Genomic DNA, 18,849 nt, shown 5'->3' with positions numbered 1-18,849 from the left:
GGTTTGCCAACATACATAAATTAAGAATCTAAATATTTATCCTAAATATTTAGAACCTAACACATGATTTAGTCATCAAAGTACCTAAGTCTAACCCCATTAGTTAGTCCCAAATATAGTAGTAGGTATCTCATAATGCAAGAATTTGACATAGAACGAATCTTCAAAGTTGGAGATTTGCATTGGAGTACCTATGGCCAACCCTATTGGCTAGTCCCAATGGAGATCCTCATTTTTCTACAGGACTCTTTTAGCTAATAGAGTGACCATAAGGTTTCAAAGCCACTAAAGAGTATTATAGTGATTCCCTTTACCTAAAATTTTCCACTTACTGTTTCATCCTAACACAACATTACATAAAGAAATGAACATTTGCTGACATTAGGAAAAGTACCAAAAGAAACATGAATCATTATTCAAACCTCTCACCGACGATGCTGCCCCAAAAAAAAGTTTGTTAAATCCTACTAATTAATGGAAGAAATTGTGAGTTTTTGTTAGGTACTTATTCTCTCGAGTGTAATTTGGCATGAATTATATATAGAATTCCCTGCAATCCATAGATTAAAACTAATTAAGCCTGAATAATGGACCTATAATGTGAAATAAAAATTGGTTCCTAGCCTCGGAAGTTACTGCTATGACTTGTATTCACTCACCTATGCCCCAGGTTTGAATATATACCTTTTTCAAAGACTAATCACCAAAAAAAAAAGAAAAAAGAAAAAATTTACAATTAATCATTGAGCGTAAGGATTTTTCTTATGGTTGATCATCACATTGATGTCTCTTACATAGAGTAGAATTTTTCTTTTTAAATTTATATAATATATATATTCACAATATTATTATTAGTAAGAATGCGTTTGGATTGGGATGAAAACTTCTGCGTTTGCGGTTTTTTTTTTTTTTTTTTTTTTTCACGCGTTTTTGAGCGTTTTGAGTGTTGCGGCTACTGTTCATGCACTGTTCAATAAACAGTAGCCGCAAACTTTGACTTTTCAAATTTTTTTGACCAATCACAGCACATCGTGTACTATTCACGAACCCACAAATTTCACTTTTCAGCAACTTTTTCATTAAAAATGGGTCCCACGATACTATTCACACATTTAAAAATTATTTCGCTACAGTGTTTTTCAGTTTTCAATTTCAGTTTTCAGTTTTCAGCTGTATCCAAACGGACTCTAAGCATCAAAAAGAATATAAAAAAAGTTGTGTGCAACTGTATATTAGTACTTTTTCTTTTTTTGTTCACGTGGACACTCTCTTTTGTACAATACGAGCATTCTTTATAAATAAAAATAAAAAATAAATATTTCCTTGACTCACGTAACGGGCTCTAATAAAGTAATAATAAAAATCCATAGAACAAAAGTTCAAACCACCATTGAACATTGATAACTGATTGAATGAAGTCTAAAGCAAATGAAGAGAGAAGTTTCTAATTAAACATTGAAAATTGAAAACCCCCCAATGTATTAAGTATAACCTTACGTACCCTCCGTGTATAAATACACCTTTACTCTCCATGAGTCTCATATCATCCCATCAACAATATTATTTCCTAAACTTACTCAAGAAACATATACCAATTAACCTTAAACAAACAATCGTCATGGCAAGGCTCAACAGCTTCTCAGTCATGGTGGTGGCGGCCATGCTCTTAGCTTTTGTGGTGGTTGCTAAACAAGATTTTAACTCTTTGATAATTTGCTCAAACAAACTAAAACCAAACTGTGGGGAAGAAATCTTTATGAATATCTTTGGGCACAGTTCTAAGCCAGTCAGCGATTATTGTTGTTACTCGCTTGCAAGAATAGGTTTAACATGCCACAATAAGTTGTTTGACAATATCGTCGATAGTCAACCTGGCTACAAATCCAATGAAACAATAACACGACCAAGAAGTGTGCAAATCTGGAATAAGTGTTCTTTAGTTGCAGGGCCTGTTCCACCTGCTGCTTAAGTAGCTTCACCCCCAACCCCCCCCCCCCCAAAAAAAAAAAAAGAATAAAGCTATCTCTATTTGTTTTTGCCCACCATGTAACCATCAATTTTCTATAAAAATTAATAATGTCTTCATCTTTGTATCATCACTATTTTTTTTTTTGAACAAAATATTAATAATTTCATTTTATTTCAAAATTTTGAGATCAAATTAATGTAGTAATTAAAAGTTTGTGCACTAAATTGTGATCAGATTGTGATTATCCACTATATATATTGCGGAATTATCTTATATAAATTAAATAACAAATATTTGAGAAGGAACTTAAATAGTTGCAAAGGCGAAACCAGCCCCCTTGCCCTACTAAAAATTCCAAAACCTCTCATTTTGTTACCATATCTGCCCCTTCTTCTTTCAAAAAATAATCTTCACCTTTTTTTCTTATCCATTATAAAAAAATTGATTTCTTTTCTTTTCTTTTTATTTCCTTTTGTAATGAATTTTATTTATTATGTATTTGTTTTATAGTTATATCATAACTATTAAACTTTCTTTTTTTAATGTCAAACTTCATTTTGAAAAAAGGGAAGAAAATCTTTTCTATTTTATTAATATCAGAACATATAAAAGCAAAAATTAAAAAAAAAAAAAGGGTCTGAAAATAAAAAAGAAATAAAGAAGCAAGATTTTTAATCAGGAAAAAAAAACATTATAATAACCTTTCGAAAGTAGAAAAAAAAGAAGGATAAATTATACTTTAGGTTTGTCTAGCTATTGATCCTTTAAAAAACGGGGTGGTGATTGCTAAGCTACTCAGAAGCCTTTCATGTGAATCATAAGTGTAGTTTTGACTTTAAAAAATCAGAAAATGATTTATACATGTGTTAAAATAAAACCCTAAAAGATAAATTGAAATTCTCAACATTAAAATATCACCCAATATTCACATAACTAATTATTTTTTAGTCAAATTGGTTTCAACTACCATGAAATGTCATTAATTTAATGCGACTTAACCATTGATTAGCATCATAATTCAAAAAGAGTTTAGATGCTATAAAAATCTAGTGTAAAACCCCTACAATCCCAACATGTCATATCAGCATTTCATAAAATAAATAATAGAAAGTGTCATACCCAATAATCTCTCATCAATACCCTACACTCTTCCATGCTCTCTCCCTCTACTCCTTTCCACTTCCATTTCCACCTCGGCCACCTTCTCCCTCTCAAATTTGGTCATTCCCTCTTCATCCCCTCCATCTTTGCCACCATTACCGACCTCCTCCCCCCCCCCCCCCACCCATAAACTCCTTCTATCTCTCTCTCTCTCTCTCTCTCTCTCTTCAATCCAGGTGGTTTTTGAAATGGGTATAGACAATGGTGTGATTTGGGGGTTTGAAACTTGAAAGATGATGGTTTGGGGTGGTTTTGAGAGAGAGAGGTGGGTGTGCTAACCACTGCTAGGAACTATGGCAAATACCAGCAATGACAAAGCTTAAGGAGATGGTGGTCTAATCTATAAGCGTAGATAGATTGTAATTTGAAAGTATTGTGTGTGCCACTTCCTATTCCTTATTTTGTAAAATATTGATTTGAAAAGCTCTTATTGGATGGTATAGAGCATAAATTTTATATCACATCTTTATTAAATTCAGACTTATTTGAAAGACCATGGAAGAGATGTTATCTCACCCACTCCATTTTGGGGTTCCCAAAAGAAAAAGGGTGTCAATACTCCGCTTTTAATTTAAGGAAACTAGAAATTTCTATAATACCCATAAGGAGGTGACTTGTAAAATTATAAATAGCAAAAAGAACCTTAAAAAACTATATACATATTGTACATTGAAATACTTACATGCAATTTATATATTGAAATTTTCCTAAAATTATTACATGAGTTAGTCATCAGAGTAGCTGTGGTTGACCTCATAATGCAAGAACATGACATAGAACGAATTTTCAAAGTTGGAGATTCTCATTGGAATACCTATAGCCAACCCCATAGGTTAGTCCCATTGGAGATTCTCATTTTTCTACAGGACTCTTTTAGCTAATAGAGTGACCGTAAGGGTTAAACACCACTCAATGTTTTATAGTAATATCTTGTACCTAAAACTTTCCACACTCACTGTTTCATCCTAAAACAACAATACATAATGTAATGATCATTTTCTGATAATAGGAAAAGTAAAAAAAAGAAACATCAATCATTAAATCAAATCTCTAATTCACGATGGTACCCTAACAAAATAAGGAGATTTGTTAAATCCTAATAATGGAAGAAATTGCGAGTTTTGTTAGATACTTATTCTCGGGAGTGTAATTTGGATTCAGATCCTCTATATTTCTTAGAGTACTCTACCAAATAGATTTACTTAAATCTTAGTCATTCTTTAATGATTTAATTGTCTAGATTAAAATAAAGAAAATCACAACAAAATTAAGAACTTTTCTTATGGTTGGTCATCACTTTGACATCTCTTTCATAGAGTAGAATTTTTCCATTTTTATATACACTACTCTTCAATCACAATATTAATAGTAAACTAAAAAGATTATGAAAAATGTGTGTATTACTTTTCTTCTTTCTTTTTTTTTTTTTCTTTTTTTTTCTTCTCTTGGATATTTTTTTTCGTACAGTACATGCATTATTCAAAAAAATATATATTTTCTTAATTTCACTTAACTGGCATAAATAATAAAAAGCCATAGAACGAAACTCGAAACTTCAAAGCTCCATTAAAGATTGATAACTGATTGAATAAATTCAAATGCAAATAAAAAGAGAGAAGTTTCTACATATTGAAAATGGAAACCCCCCCAATGTATAATTAAGTATGACGTTAATTACGTACCCATACCCTCCGAGTATAAATACACCTTTACTCTCCATGAATCTCATATCATCCCAATAATTAACAATATTATTTCCACAACCAACACAAGAAATTAATATATATTACTCTCAGCCTTGAACAAACAATTGTCATGGCCAGGCTCAACAACTTCTCAGTCGTGGTGGTGGCAGCCATGCTCTTAGCTTTTGTGGTGGCTGCTGAACAAGATTTTAACTCTTTGATGCTTTGCTCAAAAAAACTAAGTCCAGACTGTGGGCAAGAAATCTTTTCGGATATCTTTTGGCAAAATTCTAAGCCAGTCAGTGATTATTGTTGTCACTCGCTTGCAAGATTAGGTTTAACATGCCACAACAGGTTATTTGACAATATCATCAATACCCAACATGGCTACAAATCCAACGAAACCATAACACGACCAAGAAGTGTGCAAATCTGGAATAAGTGTGCTTTAGTCGCAGGGGCTGTTGCACCCGCACTTAAGTAGCTTCTCCCTCAAAGATAAGCTATCTATTTGTTTTTGCCTGCCATATATGTAACAATCAATTTTAAGATAAGAAATAAGATCTTCATCTTTGCGTGATCTCGATATCTTATAAATAAATGGAAGTAACTTATATATATCAACAAACAATATAATTATTATATGGCAACAATATTCAAATTGAAAGGCTTTATCATGGTTGTTTTTATACAAAGCCTTCGTGTTGGCAATCTAAAAAGATTAAAAGAAATATAACGTGATTAGTATTTTCAAACTATTGGTGAATGGGTATGTTAACACTATTGCAATATAATTTATATCTTATCTTGTTCAGTCGTACCACTTTGATAAATTGCGTTAACTTTAGCCATACACCCACAAAACCTATTTGTCTCCTTGTTAATCGTTCTCCAATGACTTATTAGGGAAATAGCAGTATACGTGGTACCGAAAGTATTGTGCTCCTTGAAGTATTCCCAAACTTTTTGACAAAATGTATTTTGTGTTTGCTCATTACTGTGTATGGCATCAACACTAGCCCGTTTTGCTTTCTTAGAAGAGTCATGCTTAACTTGAATTGGAGAATTAGAAAAGGACATTGGATTATTTTGAGATATACCCAAAAGTGGTGAGTCAATATCAATATTCATGTTTATGATACCAGTATAATATGGCAAGTCTCCTTGTGACTCCATAAATTAGAAACAACAATATATACTTCTAGGCAGACTAAAAGTAAAGACATTTACTGTAATAAATTAGAAACAACAAATATAAACTTTCATGAACATAGAAAATTATCAAACTAACATTTACACCAATAAATTATAAACAAAAAACATATACTTCCCTGTAAACAGAACAGTTCCCAGAACAATTCCAACATGACATTTATTGTAATAAATTAGAATCAATGACTATAAACTTCCCTATACACAGAAAATTCCCAACTGACATTTACAGTAAAAATTTAGAAATAGCAAACATACACTTCCTTGCAATCAAGAAAGTGTTGAAATGCAAATGCAAGAGTATGTATGACATTATAAGAAATGGAAAAAAAATTTAAATTTCTTCCTTCATAAACTAAACTCTCATGTTTGACAGCTTTATATTTTGAGATACGAATGTTAGGGAAAGACAAGCCTTCAAATTCTATGCTAAGTCATGAGTATTTCCCACATTGATCTTTCAATTTGGAATGTATATCTGATATATAAATATATATATATATATATATATATATCATCTCACATTTATCATTCCAATTCTAGTAGACTAGAAGCAAAAACCCAAAATCAAAAACCCTAAGCATAACATGAAGAAGACAGAGATAACTCACCTATAAATGGGCGAGCAAACTTTGTCACAATTGGTGGCACCCAAAATTAATCCCTAACCCAAAACCAAACAAAACTCCAAAGAGAGAAGAGAGGGCGAGATGGGTCAGCGATAGAGGCAAAGATGGGTCGGTTTGGGGCTTGGGACTTGGATCGACAATGAGTGAAGGAAGAAAGATAGGTCGGCATTTAGGCAGGGTAGTTGGGCCAGCGAGGAGTGGAGGAAGACAGAAAAAAATAATTAAAAATAAATAAATAAAGGGAGAAAAGTACCTGTTTGCTTGGGTCGGTGCCAAGTAGAGGAAGAGGTGGGTCGGAGCTGGGCAAGGGAGATGCATTAGAGAGGTGGAGGAAGAGAGAAAAATATAAGGGGAAAGGGTGAGAGAAGTGAGGAGTATGAGAAGAGAGAGGAGCTTGCAATAGAAAATAAGAAAGGAAGAGAAAAAAAAAATATATATATATGTGTGTGTGTGTGTGTGTGTGTGTGTGCGTGCATGCATGCCTTTTGCTCTACCAATGTAGCCCACTTTGCTATATTTTGATTTGGGGTGACCACAGGTCGGTCCAGGTCGAGTTTATGCCCAACCCTCAACCGACCCAACCAAGTCGGATGCCATATTTCCAAACTCACCACCTACCGGTCATAGAGTTAGGTCAGATTGGACAGTTCTTTTTCGGAAGGTAGTCGAGTCTCGATCAGAATCAGATATGGCCAAAACTCGCAAGATCTAGACAAAAATTTGGTGAATCTAGCCAAAAATCGGCCGTGTTTGGCGAGATCTAGCCCGATCTTGAAGAGATCTCACCGGATCTAATCGAGATCTTGCCAAATCTGGCGAATCTCGAAGAGATCTCACTGAATCTGGCGAGATCTGAGTAAGAAATTCCTCAGACAGTGGAGATCGGCGGCCTTTTGGTGATAGAATTAGTCAAATCAGTCAAAATCGGGTTTAGATGTAAGGACTTGCCAACTGACTCTTCGAAATCAGGTTAGGTACTTCAGAAACCATGGCCGACCTGTCACAGTAGTCGAATCGGGTAGTTTTCGAATCAGGTAGATCAAAATGGCGAGTGGGTCAGGTCCACAAGTGATCTTGGACAACCCTGATTTTGATGGAAAATTTAGCATTTTAGCAAAATGCCTCCACCAATGTTGATGCTCTAATGAGAATGTTAAACTTCATGTGCAAAAAGAAAGAAAATCACCACCAAAAAAAAAAAAAAAAAAAAAAAAAAAAAAAACATTATTAATAACTTTTCCTATGGTTGGTCATCATTTTGACATCTCTTTCATTGAGTAGAATTTTTTTCCTTTTTTATATACATTAATCTTCAATCACAATATTAATAGTAAGCTAAAAAGATAATGAAAAAAAGTTGTGTATTACTTTTTCTTCTTCTTCTTTTAATATTTTTTTTTCTTCTCTTGGACATTTTCTTTCCTATAGTACGTGCATTATTCAAAAAATAAAAAATATTTTCTTAATTTCACTTAACGGGCACAAATAATAAAAAGCCATAGAAACATTGATAACTGATTGAATAAATTCTAACGCAAATAAAAAGAGAGAAGTTTCTAAATATTGAAAATGGAAACCCCCCCAATGTATAATTAAGTATGACTTTAATTACGTACCCATACCCTCCGAGTATAAATACACCTTCACTCTCCATAAAAATAAAATCATCCCAACAATTAACAATATTATTTCCACAACCAACACAAGAAATTAAGATATATTACTCTCAACCTTCAACAAACAATCGTCATGGCCAAGCTCAACAGCTTCTCAGTCGTGGTGGTGGCAGCCATGCTCTTAGCTTTTGTGGTGGCTGCTGAACAAGATTTTAACTCTTTGATGCTTTGCTCAAAAAAACTAAGTCCAGACTGTGGGCAAGAAATCTTCTCGGATATCTTTTGGCAAAATTCTAAGCCAGTTAGTGATTATTGTTGTCACTCGCTTGCAAGATTAGGTTTAACATGCCACAACAGGTTATTTGACAATATCGTCAATACCCAACATGGCTACAAATCCAACGAAACCATAACACGACCAAGAAGTGTGCAAATCTGGAATAAGTGTGCTTTAGTCGCAGGGGTTGTTGCACCCGCTCTTAAGTAGCTTCTCCCTCAAAAGATAAGCTATCTATTTGTTTTTGCCTGCCATATATGTAACCATCAATTTTAAGATAAGAAATAAGATCTTCATCTTTGTGTGATCTCGATATCTTATAAATAAATGGAAGTAACTTATATATATCAACAAACAATATAATTATTATATGGCAACAATATTCAAATTGAAAGGCTTTATCATGGTTGTTTTTATACAAAGCCTTTGTGTTGGCAATCTAAAAAAATTAAAAGAAATATAATGTGATTAGTATTTTCAAACTATTGGTGAATGGGTATGTTAACACTATTACAATATAATTTATACCTTATATTGTTCAGTCGTACCATTTTGATAAATTGCGTTAACTTTAGCCATACACCCACAAAACCTATTTGTCTCCTTGTTAATCGTTCTCCAATGACTTATTAGGGAAATAGCAGTATACGTGGTACCGAAAGTATTGTGCTCCTTGAAGTATTCCCAAACTTTTTGATAAAATGTATTTTGTGTTTGCTCATTACTATGTATGGCATCAACACTACCCCGTTTTGCTTTCTTAGAAGAGTCATGCTTAACTTGAAGTGGAGAATTAGAAAAGGACATTGGATTATTTTGAGATATACCCAAAAGTGGTGAGTCAATATCAATATTCATGTTTATGATACCAGTGTAATATGGCTAGTCTCCTTGTGACTCCATAAATTAGAAACAACAATATATACTTCTAGGCAAACTGAAAATAAAGACATTTATTGTAATAAATTAGAAACAACAAATATAAACTTCCATGCATATAGAAAATTCTCAAACTAACATTTACACCAATAAATTAGAAACAAAAAACATATACTTCCCTGTAAACAAAACAATTCCCAGAACAATTCCAACATGACATTTATTGTAATAAATTAGAATCAATGACTATAAACTTCCCTGTACCCAGAAAATTCCCAACTGACATTTACAGTAAAAATTTAGAAATAGCAAACATACACTTCCCTACAATCAAGAAAGGGTTGAAATGCAAATGCAAGAGTATGTATGACATTATAAGACATGGAAAAAAAATTTAAATTTCTTCCTTCATAAACTAAACTCTCATGTTTGACAGCTTTATATTTTGAGATACGAATGTTAGGGAAAGACAAGCCTTCAAATTCTATGCTAAGTCATGAGTATTTCCCACATTGATCTTTCAATTTGGAATGTATATCTGATATATAAATATATATATATATATATATATATCATCTCACATTTATCATTCCAATTCTAGTAGACTAGAAGCAAAAACCCAAAATCAAAAACCCTAAGCATAACATGAAGAAGACAGAGATAACTCACCTGTAAATGGGCGAGCAAACTTTATCACAATTGGTGGCACCCAAAATTAATCCCTAACCCAAAACCAAACAAAACTCCAAAGAGAGAAGAGAGGGCAAGATGGGTCAATGATAGAGGTAAAGATGGGTCGGTTTAGGGCTTGGGACTTGGATCGACAATGAGTGGAGGAAGAAAGATAGGTTGACATTTAGGCAGGGTAGTTGAGCCAGCGAGGAGTGGAGGAAGACAGAAAAAAATAATTAAAAATAAATAAATAAAGGGAGAAAAGTACCTGTTTGCTTGGGTCGGCACCAAGTAGAGGAAGAGGTGGGTCGAAGCTAGGCAAGGGAGATGGATTGGAGAGGTGGAGGAAGAGAGAAAAATATAAGGGGAAAGGGTGAGAGAAGTGAGGAGTATGTGAAGAGAGAGGAGCTTGCAATAGGAAATAAGAAAGGAAGAGAGAAAAAAAAAAAAATATATATATATATATATATATATATATGTGTGTGTGTGTGTGTGTGTGTGTGTGTGTGTGTGTGTGTTGCTCTACCAATGTAGCCCACTTTGCTATATTTTGATTTGGGGTGACCACGGGTCGGTCCAGGTCAAGTTTATGCCCAACCCTCGACCGACCCGACCAAATCGGATGCCATATTTCCAGACTCACCACCTACCGGTCACAGAGTTAGGTCAGATTGGATAGTTCTTTTTCGGAAGGTAGTCGAGTCTCGATCAGAATCAGATATGGCCAAAACTCGCAAGATCTAGCCGAAAATTTGGTGAATCTAGCCAAAAATTGGCCGTTTTTGGTGAGATCTAGCTCGATCTTGAAGAGATCTCGTCAGATCTCATCGAGATCTTGCCAAATCTGGTAGATCTCGAAGAGATCTTGACAAGATCTCGCTGAATCTGGCAAGATTTGAGTAAGAAATTCCTCAGACGGTGGAGATCGGTGGCCTTTTGGTGATAGAATTAGTCAAATCAGTCAAAATCGGGTTTAGATGTAAGGACTTGCCAACCGACTCTTCGAAATCAGGTTAGGTACTTTAGAAACCGTGGCCGACCTGTCACAGTAGTCGGATCAGGCAGTTTTTGAATCGGGTCGGTCGAAATGGCGAGTGGGTCAGGTCCACAAGTGATCTTGGACAACCCTGATTTTGATGGCAAATTTAGCATTTTAGCAAAATGCCTCCACCAATGTTGATGCTCTAATGAGAATGTTAAACTTCATGTGCAAAAAGAAAGAAAATCACCAAAAAAAAAAAAAGCAACATTATTAATAACTTTTCCTATGGTTGGTCATCATTTTGAGATCTCTTTCATTGAGTAGAATTTTTTCCTTTTTTGTATACATTACTCTTCAATCATAATATTAATAGTAAGCTAAAAAGATAATGAAAAAAAAAAGTTGTGTATTACTTTTTCTTCTTCTTCTTCTTTTAATATTTTTTTTTTCTTCTCTTGGACATTTTCTTTCCTATAGTATGTGCATTATTCAAAAAATAAAAAATATTTTCTTAATTTCACTTAACGGGCACAAATAATAAAAAGCCATAGAAACATTGATAACTGATTGAATAAATTCTAATGCAAATAAAAAGAGGGAAGTTTCTAAATATTGAAAATGGAAACCCCCCCAATGTATAATTAAGTATGACTTTAATTGCGTACCCATTCCCTTCGAGTATAAATACACCTTCACTCTCCATGAATCTCATATAATCCCAACAATTAACAATATTATTTCCACAACCAACACAAGAAATTAGGATATATTACTCTCAGCCTTAAACAAAAAATCGTCATGGCCAGGCTCAACAGCTTCTCAGTCGTCGTCGTCGTGGCCATGCTCTTAGCTTTTGTGGTGGCTGCTGAACAAGATTTTAACTCTTTAATGCTTTGCTCAATAAAACTAAGTCCAGACTGTGGGCAAGAAATCTTTTCTGATATATTTTGGCAAAATTCTAAGCCAGTCAGTGATTATTGTTGTCACTCGCTTGCAAGATTAGGTTTAACATGCCACAACAGGTTATTTGACAATATCGTCAATACTCAACATGGCTACAAATCCAACGAAACCATAACACGACCAAGAAGTATGCAAATCTGGAATAAGTGTGCTTTAGTCGCAGGGGTTGTTGCACCCGCTCTTAAGTAGCTTCTCCCTCAAAAGAATAAGCTATCTATTTGTTTTTGCCTGCCATATATGTAACCATCAATTTTAAGATAAGAAATAAGATCTTCATCTTTGTGTGATCTCGATATCTCATAAATAAATGGAAGCAACTTATATATAAAGCCTCTATATCAACAAACAATATAATTATTATATGGCAATATATAATTCATTAATTGAAGCTATTATTGCCATCCTTATATAGTTTTTATTGATTTTGCATGTTGTTTCCTAATTTCCTTTGCCTTGCCACTATTTATCTTTCCAGACTCCAAGGGCAAGGAGCATAAGGGATCCCATCCACCATTTATCTTTCCATTCTAGCTTGATTCCAAATTTTCATAGACAAACAAAGACAAGTTCTAGGGCAATAGCAGACTTTTGCAAGAATTCTAGACTAGAACTAGTCTAGCTAGAGATTGAGTCTTGAATTGAAGAAAAAAAAAACTTTAAATAAAGAGTAATTCTAGTACCACATAAAATACCACAATTTTTACCATAACTATCTATTAGTTTGTTTAGACCCCTGAACACTCAGATGGTTTAACCTAATTAATTAACCAAGTTGAAACTTAGGTTTATTATTCAAATCTAGGTTAAACACAAATAATCATATCACATAAAGTGGAGAAGAACATAACATAGGCGATATGATGAGCCAAGAAAACCAATGAAACCAACAGTTTCAAGCTAATCTATCCTCAATGCAACAAATTCGTTTACAATAGATTTTCTCCTTAAAATATAAAGTTACCTCTTGTAGTACTTACTCACACGACCACGTGCAATTTCGAATTCACAGACTCTTCTATCTGAATTTGTTGAACACAAACACCCACGTTTATGACTCTAAGATCCCACTCAAAACTTTAAATTAGAAGCAACAAATTCATTTACAATATATTTTCTTCCTAAAATATAAAATTACCTCTTGTAGTACTTATTCACATGACCACGTGCAACTCTGAATCCACAGACTCTTCTATCTGAATTTGTTGAATATAAACACCCACATTTGTGACTCTAAAATCCCACTCAAAACTCTAAATTATCAGCTATGTATGATCTTATTATAGCAACTTTAGATCTACCAGTTCTAATAATATGTAGATGGAATTCTAATAGTGACTTTGAAAGGGGAAGACATAGTACCTTTTAAATCTCAAAAGAGCATCTCCAAAGTCATAACAAAACGTGTCTTAGGATTTCCTTTATATAATAGAAGAATTAGATCTGAAACCCTAATCCCTTAATGAGTTTAATGAGCTTTTGGGCCGAAATTAAAATCTGCAAAATGCATCTCGATCGATCAAGCCTTTTGCCTTCTTCTTGATTGGTCAAACCTGGCATGTTTCGAATTTCTAAACCTACAACTTCCTTGTATTTTGACTTGCAACACTTTGAACATTGTCTAATTATACTTATAGACTTAGAAATCTCTATCTAGACAAATTTGTGCTCACGGTTTGCCAATTGTTTTAAACTTTTAAAATATGACAATATCTTACGTGGCAAATTGTGACTGACTACTTGTCACTTTCACATGAACCCACCATGTTTTTTTCATCACTCACAGTTTACCAAGTAAACAATTGTAACAAGAATTGTGGTCTAAGTTGTGGTCTTAGAATTTTTGATAAATAAAGAGATTAATCTTATAAACACATAGTAATGTAAAACCTTTGGTTTATACTCTTCCATAGCAAGATGCCACATCAACATTTCACTGATTAATGAATAGGCTAGACCAACATTTCACTGTTTCATGTGAATTCCCAATTTCATGAATTCCTAACCGTTAATAGATGGAAAACCCAGCCACTGCCATAGACCCTAACAAGTGGAGAGGTGGCTAGAAAAATTGTCGGAGTCTGGGAAAATCACCGGAGCCACCGTCTAGTGGTGGTTGTGACCTTCAGTATTTTTCTTGATTTGTTACTTTAGTTAAAAATATCTTCTTTAACGAATTCATATGAGATGCTTTTAGTTTCAACTTTGTCCACCTATTCCTTGGGTAAAATTCACAAAAACAAATTCAATAAAACAATTAGTAGTAGTCACTCATTGCTTGCATAGCAGTTGTTCAATGCGCGCAATTGGCGTCATTTGATTTGACATGGCTCTCTCAAGCATGGCTAAGAGCATCTCCAACAGACTCGACAAAGCCAAATTTTGGAAAGCAACAGACACTATTCACGCAAAACAAGCACTCCAACAGACTCGGCAACTCCAAATTTTTTTTTAGAGTTGCTACAGTAGCTCTCCAGGTATGGATAGCACTGTAGCAATCACTGTTCATCATCTAAAGAATATTTCCCCTTAAAATAATACCCGGTTGAATAAAAAAATAATTCTTTCTCTCTCATTCCTTTTCTCTTTCGTTCTTCACTCTCTCGTGCTTCTCTATCTCAACGGTAACATACCACAATCAAAACAAAAACACAAAACCCAATCGAAAGATTTGAAACACAAAAACAATATTTCTCATAAGCCTAATGAAATCTGAGCAATAAAATAAAACTAATCAAACCAAAAAAAAAAAAAAATGTAGAACGCCGATCTGTGTAGAACGCCAATCTCCACTTCTCTGCCGGTGATCTATGTGTGTATGAGAGAGAATTTGTTTGTGTGAGATAGAGGGAGAGAAATTTGTGTGTTTGTGTATGAGAAAGAGAAAGAAAGAAAAAGAAACAGAGAGGGAGAAGTGGAGTATGCTCTTGTTCTAGAGGCTACCACACAAGTGATCTGGAATGAACTAGAAAAAGAAAAAGAAAAAGAAGGGTAGGTGGAGATAATGGGATACGTGTGTGGTGGAGGAAAAACCAAGAGAAAAAAAAATAAAATAAAAGGGAACGTGGGGATGAAAGGAAGGAAAAGAATAAGAAATAACCCCTTAGAAATTTTATCGCAATATTTTCACAATAAATTTTAAGTAATTAGCTAATATTGGTGAGTAAAAATATAATTTTAGTGGTGGGTTTAAATTAGAACTAGTAACAACTTTTCACATAAGATTTTGATGTGATTCTTGTAAAAGTATTACGAAAAATGTTGTGAATATAACACTTTTCATTGAAAAATATAATTGTTGGTAATGAATATAGAAAGAATAAATGATGATAAAAAAAAGAATAAAGAATGAATGAAGATATAATATTTAAATGAGATAGAGAATGTGATAGAGAGTCTGTTGGAAAGTGTATTTGAAAAAGTAGGTAGGTAAAAAGTAAATGTCACTGTTCATTCTCCAAACAGGCAAAAATTTAGAGAGACTGCTGGAGATGCTCTAAGGTAAAGCGGTGGAAAACCAGCTTATGAGTCTATGAATATTGTTGAGTATATTAACTAGACCACGAAGCAGCAACTCTGAAGTCCTTTTGAGACTCCGGCAGTGTCTCCAACGACTTCTGCGCTTGTCAGCGTCTCCGACAATAGCTAGGTTTCTTATTTTATGGGAATTTTTTATTTTATGAAATTGGGAAATAAGTAGGAAAGATTGTGTGTAGCATGCAATATTCACAAATTAGTAAAATGCTGATGTGAGATAATAGTATTGGCATTGCAGTTCTAAGAATTTTTTTGAGGATAATTATTAAGAAACTTAAATTATACAAAATTTAATAATTAAAAAAAAACATGCAAACACATAAAATCTTACAATTTCCTTCTACGAATTTTCTTATTTTGAAATTGTTACAGGATAGTCTCATTATTAATATTGCAAGTTACATTTCTCTCAAAATTTTAGTTAAATAAAATTTTTCTTGATCTTTTTCTTTTTTTTGGGTAAGGATCTAATATATTGTTAAGGGGACCAAAGTTTAAGGACAAAGTTTGTTTGTAGCCTAAAACTACAACTTTCACTAAAAAATTTAATATTACTACATATTTTGAAAATCTAACCATTGAATTGCATCTTCTCTATGTTCTTAAAACATATATTAAATTTCATGTCAATCAGATGATATTTATTATTCGATTTATAAACTTATTTTTTATGTATAATTTTATATTACAAAAACTCGAAATTTAAACATTTGATTAATGACATAGCAATTTATCTTTGATTTTCTTAAAATTTTGCAAGTATCGAGAATATAAAAATAAAATGTAATTAAATAGTGGATTTGTTGAAATTTTCATCCAATAAAAAAATATTGAATGAAGTTGTAACCTTAGTCTACAATTAAGTTTATTTTCAAATTTTGTCCAAAGTTTAATTATGTTGGGCCTAAAAAATATTAAGGGTGGTCAAAAAGTTTTTTTAAGGATAAAAAAAATCGTAAATTTTTAAAATTTATACATAATAATTTTTTTTTTTTCCAGGTTAGGGTGGTCTTGTGACCACCCTAGACACTGTGTGGAGTCGCCTTGAGTATTAGAGAGTGTAAATAAGGTCTTTTACACTACATTCATATCAAATTTAAACTCAGAAAGACTTTAAAATGTGTTATAATTTTTTTTCTTTTGTTGAAAAAGTGTGCTATAATTTGTTTCATTGGTGTATTTTGTTTAAAAAGCAAGCTACATAAAAAGGCAATTAGACAAATATGAGATTTTAAAAAGTTATACATAATTAAATAAATGAAAATATAGCTTAATTGCCAAACAAATCTTTAGACCTATTTTCTTATAATATCAATTGGTTTGTAGGTGAACTCTTCAAATAGCAAATTTCATTTTAAAAATTTTGGTATAGTCACTATGACTATGAGTTTGGGAAGAGAAAAATTGATTGTGATGCATGGAAGAGACACTTGGTGGACTTACATTCCTCTCCCCAAACACTCACAATTTTTAGGTCCTGTTTCTAGGTGAGACTTAACATCTTTGGATTATCCACTCAATGGAAAAAACTTACAAGATAATTACTACTATCAACAAAGGTTTTAAGAGTAGACCATAGAGTAAGACATGCACGGAAAATTAACACTATGTTTGGTTTGAATGAAATAGGAAGGAAAAGAAAGAATACAAGAGAAAGGAAAACAAATTCATTGTTTGGTTGAGACTTTGAGATTAATAGAACTAGGGAAAAGGAAAAGGGAGGGATTTGTCTCCTCCATGGCTCACCAATTTATCTCCTCCCAAATTAAGAGGAAAAGGAGAGAGAACAAGAGTTTAAAGGCGGGCCCACTAATAAGCCATTTTCTTGCCCTTTTCTTCTTATAAACAAAACACTTGAAATACTTTTCTGTTTTTTTTTCTTTTCCCTTTCCTTTTCTTTTCTCTCTCCTCCTTTCTTTTCACTTGAAAATCCCTCTATAGAACAATACATGTTTGGTTAGAGTTTTAAAGTGTTCAAAAGTTTGAATTCTAGAAGTCTAAAGACTATTTTCAATATAGAACACGAAAAAAAAATTTTGAGAAATGCAAAATGTGTTTGGAAACGTGTGTATGAGCGAACCGACTTTGTAAGAATTTACTTTCTAACCTATTTTTTTTTCCCTATAAATATAAAACTTTTGACACACACACAGTGGGAAAAAACAAGCTTTCGTTTGAGATTAGATTGGGGCGTAAACTCACAAAAAAATAAGGAGCAGTGGACTTCCGCGTGGTCTGTAGGCCCAATAGAGCAAGTTGATGAATCAGCCGTGTGGAAGTTGCCTCATTTAACAGTGTGCTAATGGCCATCATTTTGTGAAATACCTGCTACACTTTGGCAAACCCCCATCGGTAATAATTGGGCTATTATTTTGATTAATCAATTTTAAAAAGCTTGCTAGCTGAACTTGGAAAGAGAGCAAGCTGATATGAATTGGGCTAACGATTTGATAAATTCATACCCAATATGATTTTAGTGACTGGGCCATACATAAATCACAGTACAAGTTAATCACCAAGAGGTTGTAGAAGAAATCAACTTCCCCCTTAGACTCCCATACTGGGCCATACATAAAGTCAATTAAACTATAAATAAGCTCTTGACAATGATACTTTCTCTTTTTTAACTTGGACACTCTCTTTCGTACAGCACGTGTATTCATTAAAAAAAAGGTTTTTTAAAATATATATATTTATATATATTGATTCACGTAATGAGCAGCACTAACACTAAAAGCCATAGAACGAAACTTCAAAGCTCCATTGAACATTGATAACTGATTGAATAAATTCTAATGCAAATGAAAAGAGAGAAGTTTCTAAACATGTTATAATAACTTCTTCTTTTTTTTGTTATAAAACTAGTGATTTAAGAAAAAAAAATAGTAAAGTTAGCGATTGTTAAATGTATTATTTATGTATGAATGAATGTGGTTATGTGAGTCAATAATTAATACAGAGTCAATAATTTATAAAAACAGTAAAATGGTCACATCTACATTTTTTTTTATAAAATATAGAATTTCTACTTTAGCCTAATCTAAATGTATATGTGTGTAAAGCTCTCTCCTGGAGACTTGATAATAGATAATAGATAATGACAATTAATAATAAACTATCATCTGATGATTTCAAAATATGAAAATTCTGTAGAAAGAAATTGAAAAACTTCATGTATTTGTATTTTTTTTTTTTTTTTTTTGTCAACAACACAATATATTCAAGTTTTCTTTTTATTAAATTTTGTTTAATTTAAATTTCTTAATAATA

At 32.9% G+C, this 18,849-nt stretch overlaps 2 protein-coding genes across 2 annotated transcripts; both read left to right on the top strand.

Moving 5' to 3' along the window:
* The first annotated feature begins 1,618 nt into the window (after positions 1-1,618).
* On the top strand, positions 1,619-1,969 carry LOC115973885 (protein DOWN-REGULATED IN DIF1 11-like). Its single transcript, XM_031094127.1, has one exon. It carries the CDS (start codon positions 1,619-1,621, stop codon positions 1,967-1,969), a length of 351 nt encoding a protein of 116 aa, XP_030949987.1.
* A 6,436-nt stretch (positions 1,970-8,405) lies between these two features.
* Positions 8,406-8,759, top strand: LOC115973884 (protein DOWN-REGULATED IN DIF1 11-like). Its single transcript, XM_031094126.1, has one exon. The coding sequence runs from the start codon at positions 8,406-8,408 to the stop codon at positions 8,757-8,759; it is 354 nt and encodes a 117-aa protein (XP_030949986.1).
* The last annotated feature ends 10,090 nt before the right edge of the window (positions 8,760-18,849 follow it).

This window comes from Quercus lobata, chromosome 2, assembly GCF_001633185.2.
Source record: "Quercus lobata isolate SW786 chromosome 2, ValleyOak3.0 Primary Assembly, whole genome shotgun sequence".
Taxonomy (NCBI): domain Eukaryota; kingdom Viridiplantae; phylum Streptophyta; class Magnoliopsida; order Fagales; family Fagaceae; genus Quercus; species Quercus lobata.
The sequence above is the reverse complement of the archived record's forward strand: the minus strand, read 5'-3'. Positions and strand labels throughout refer to the sequence as shown.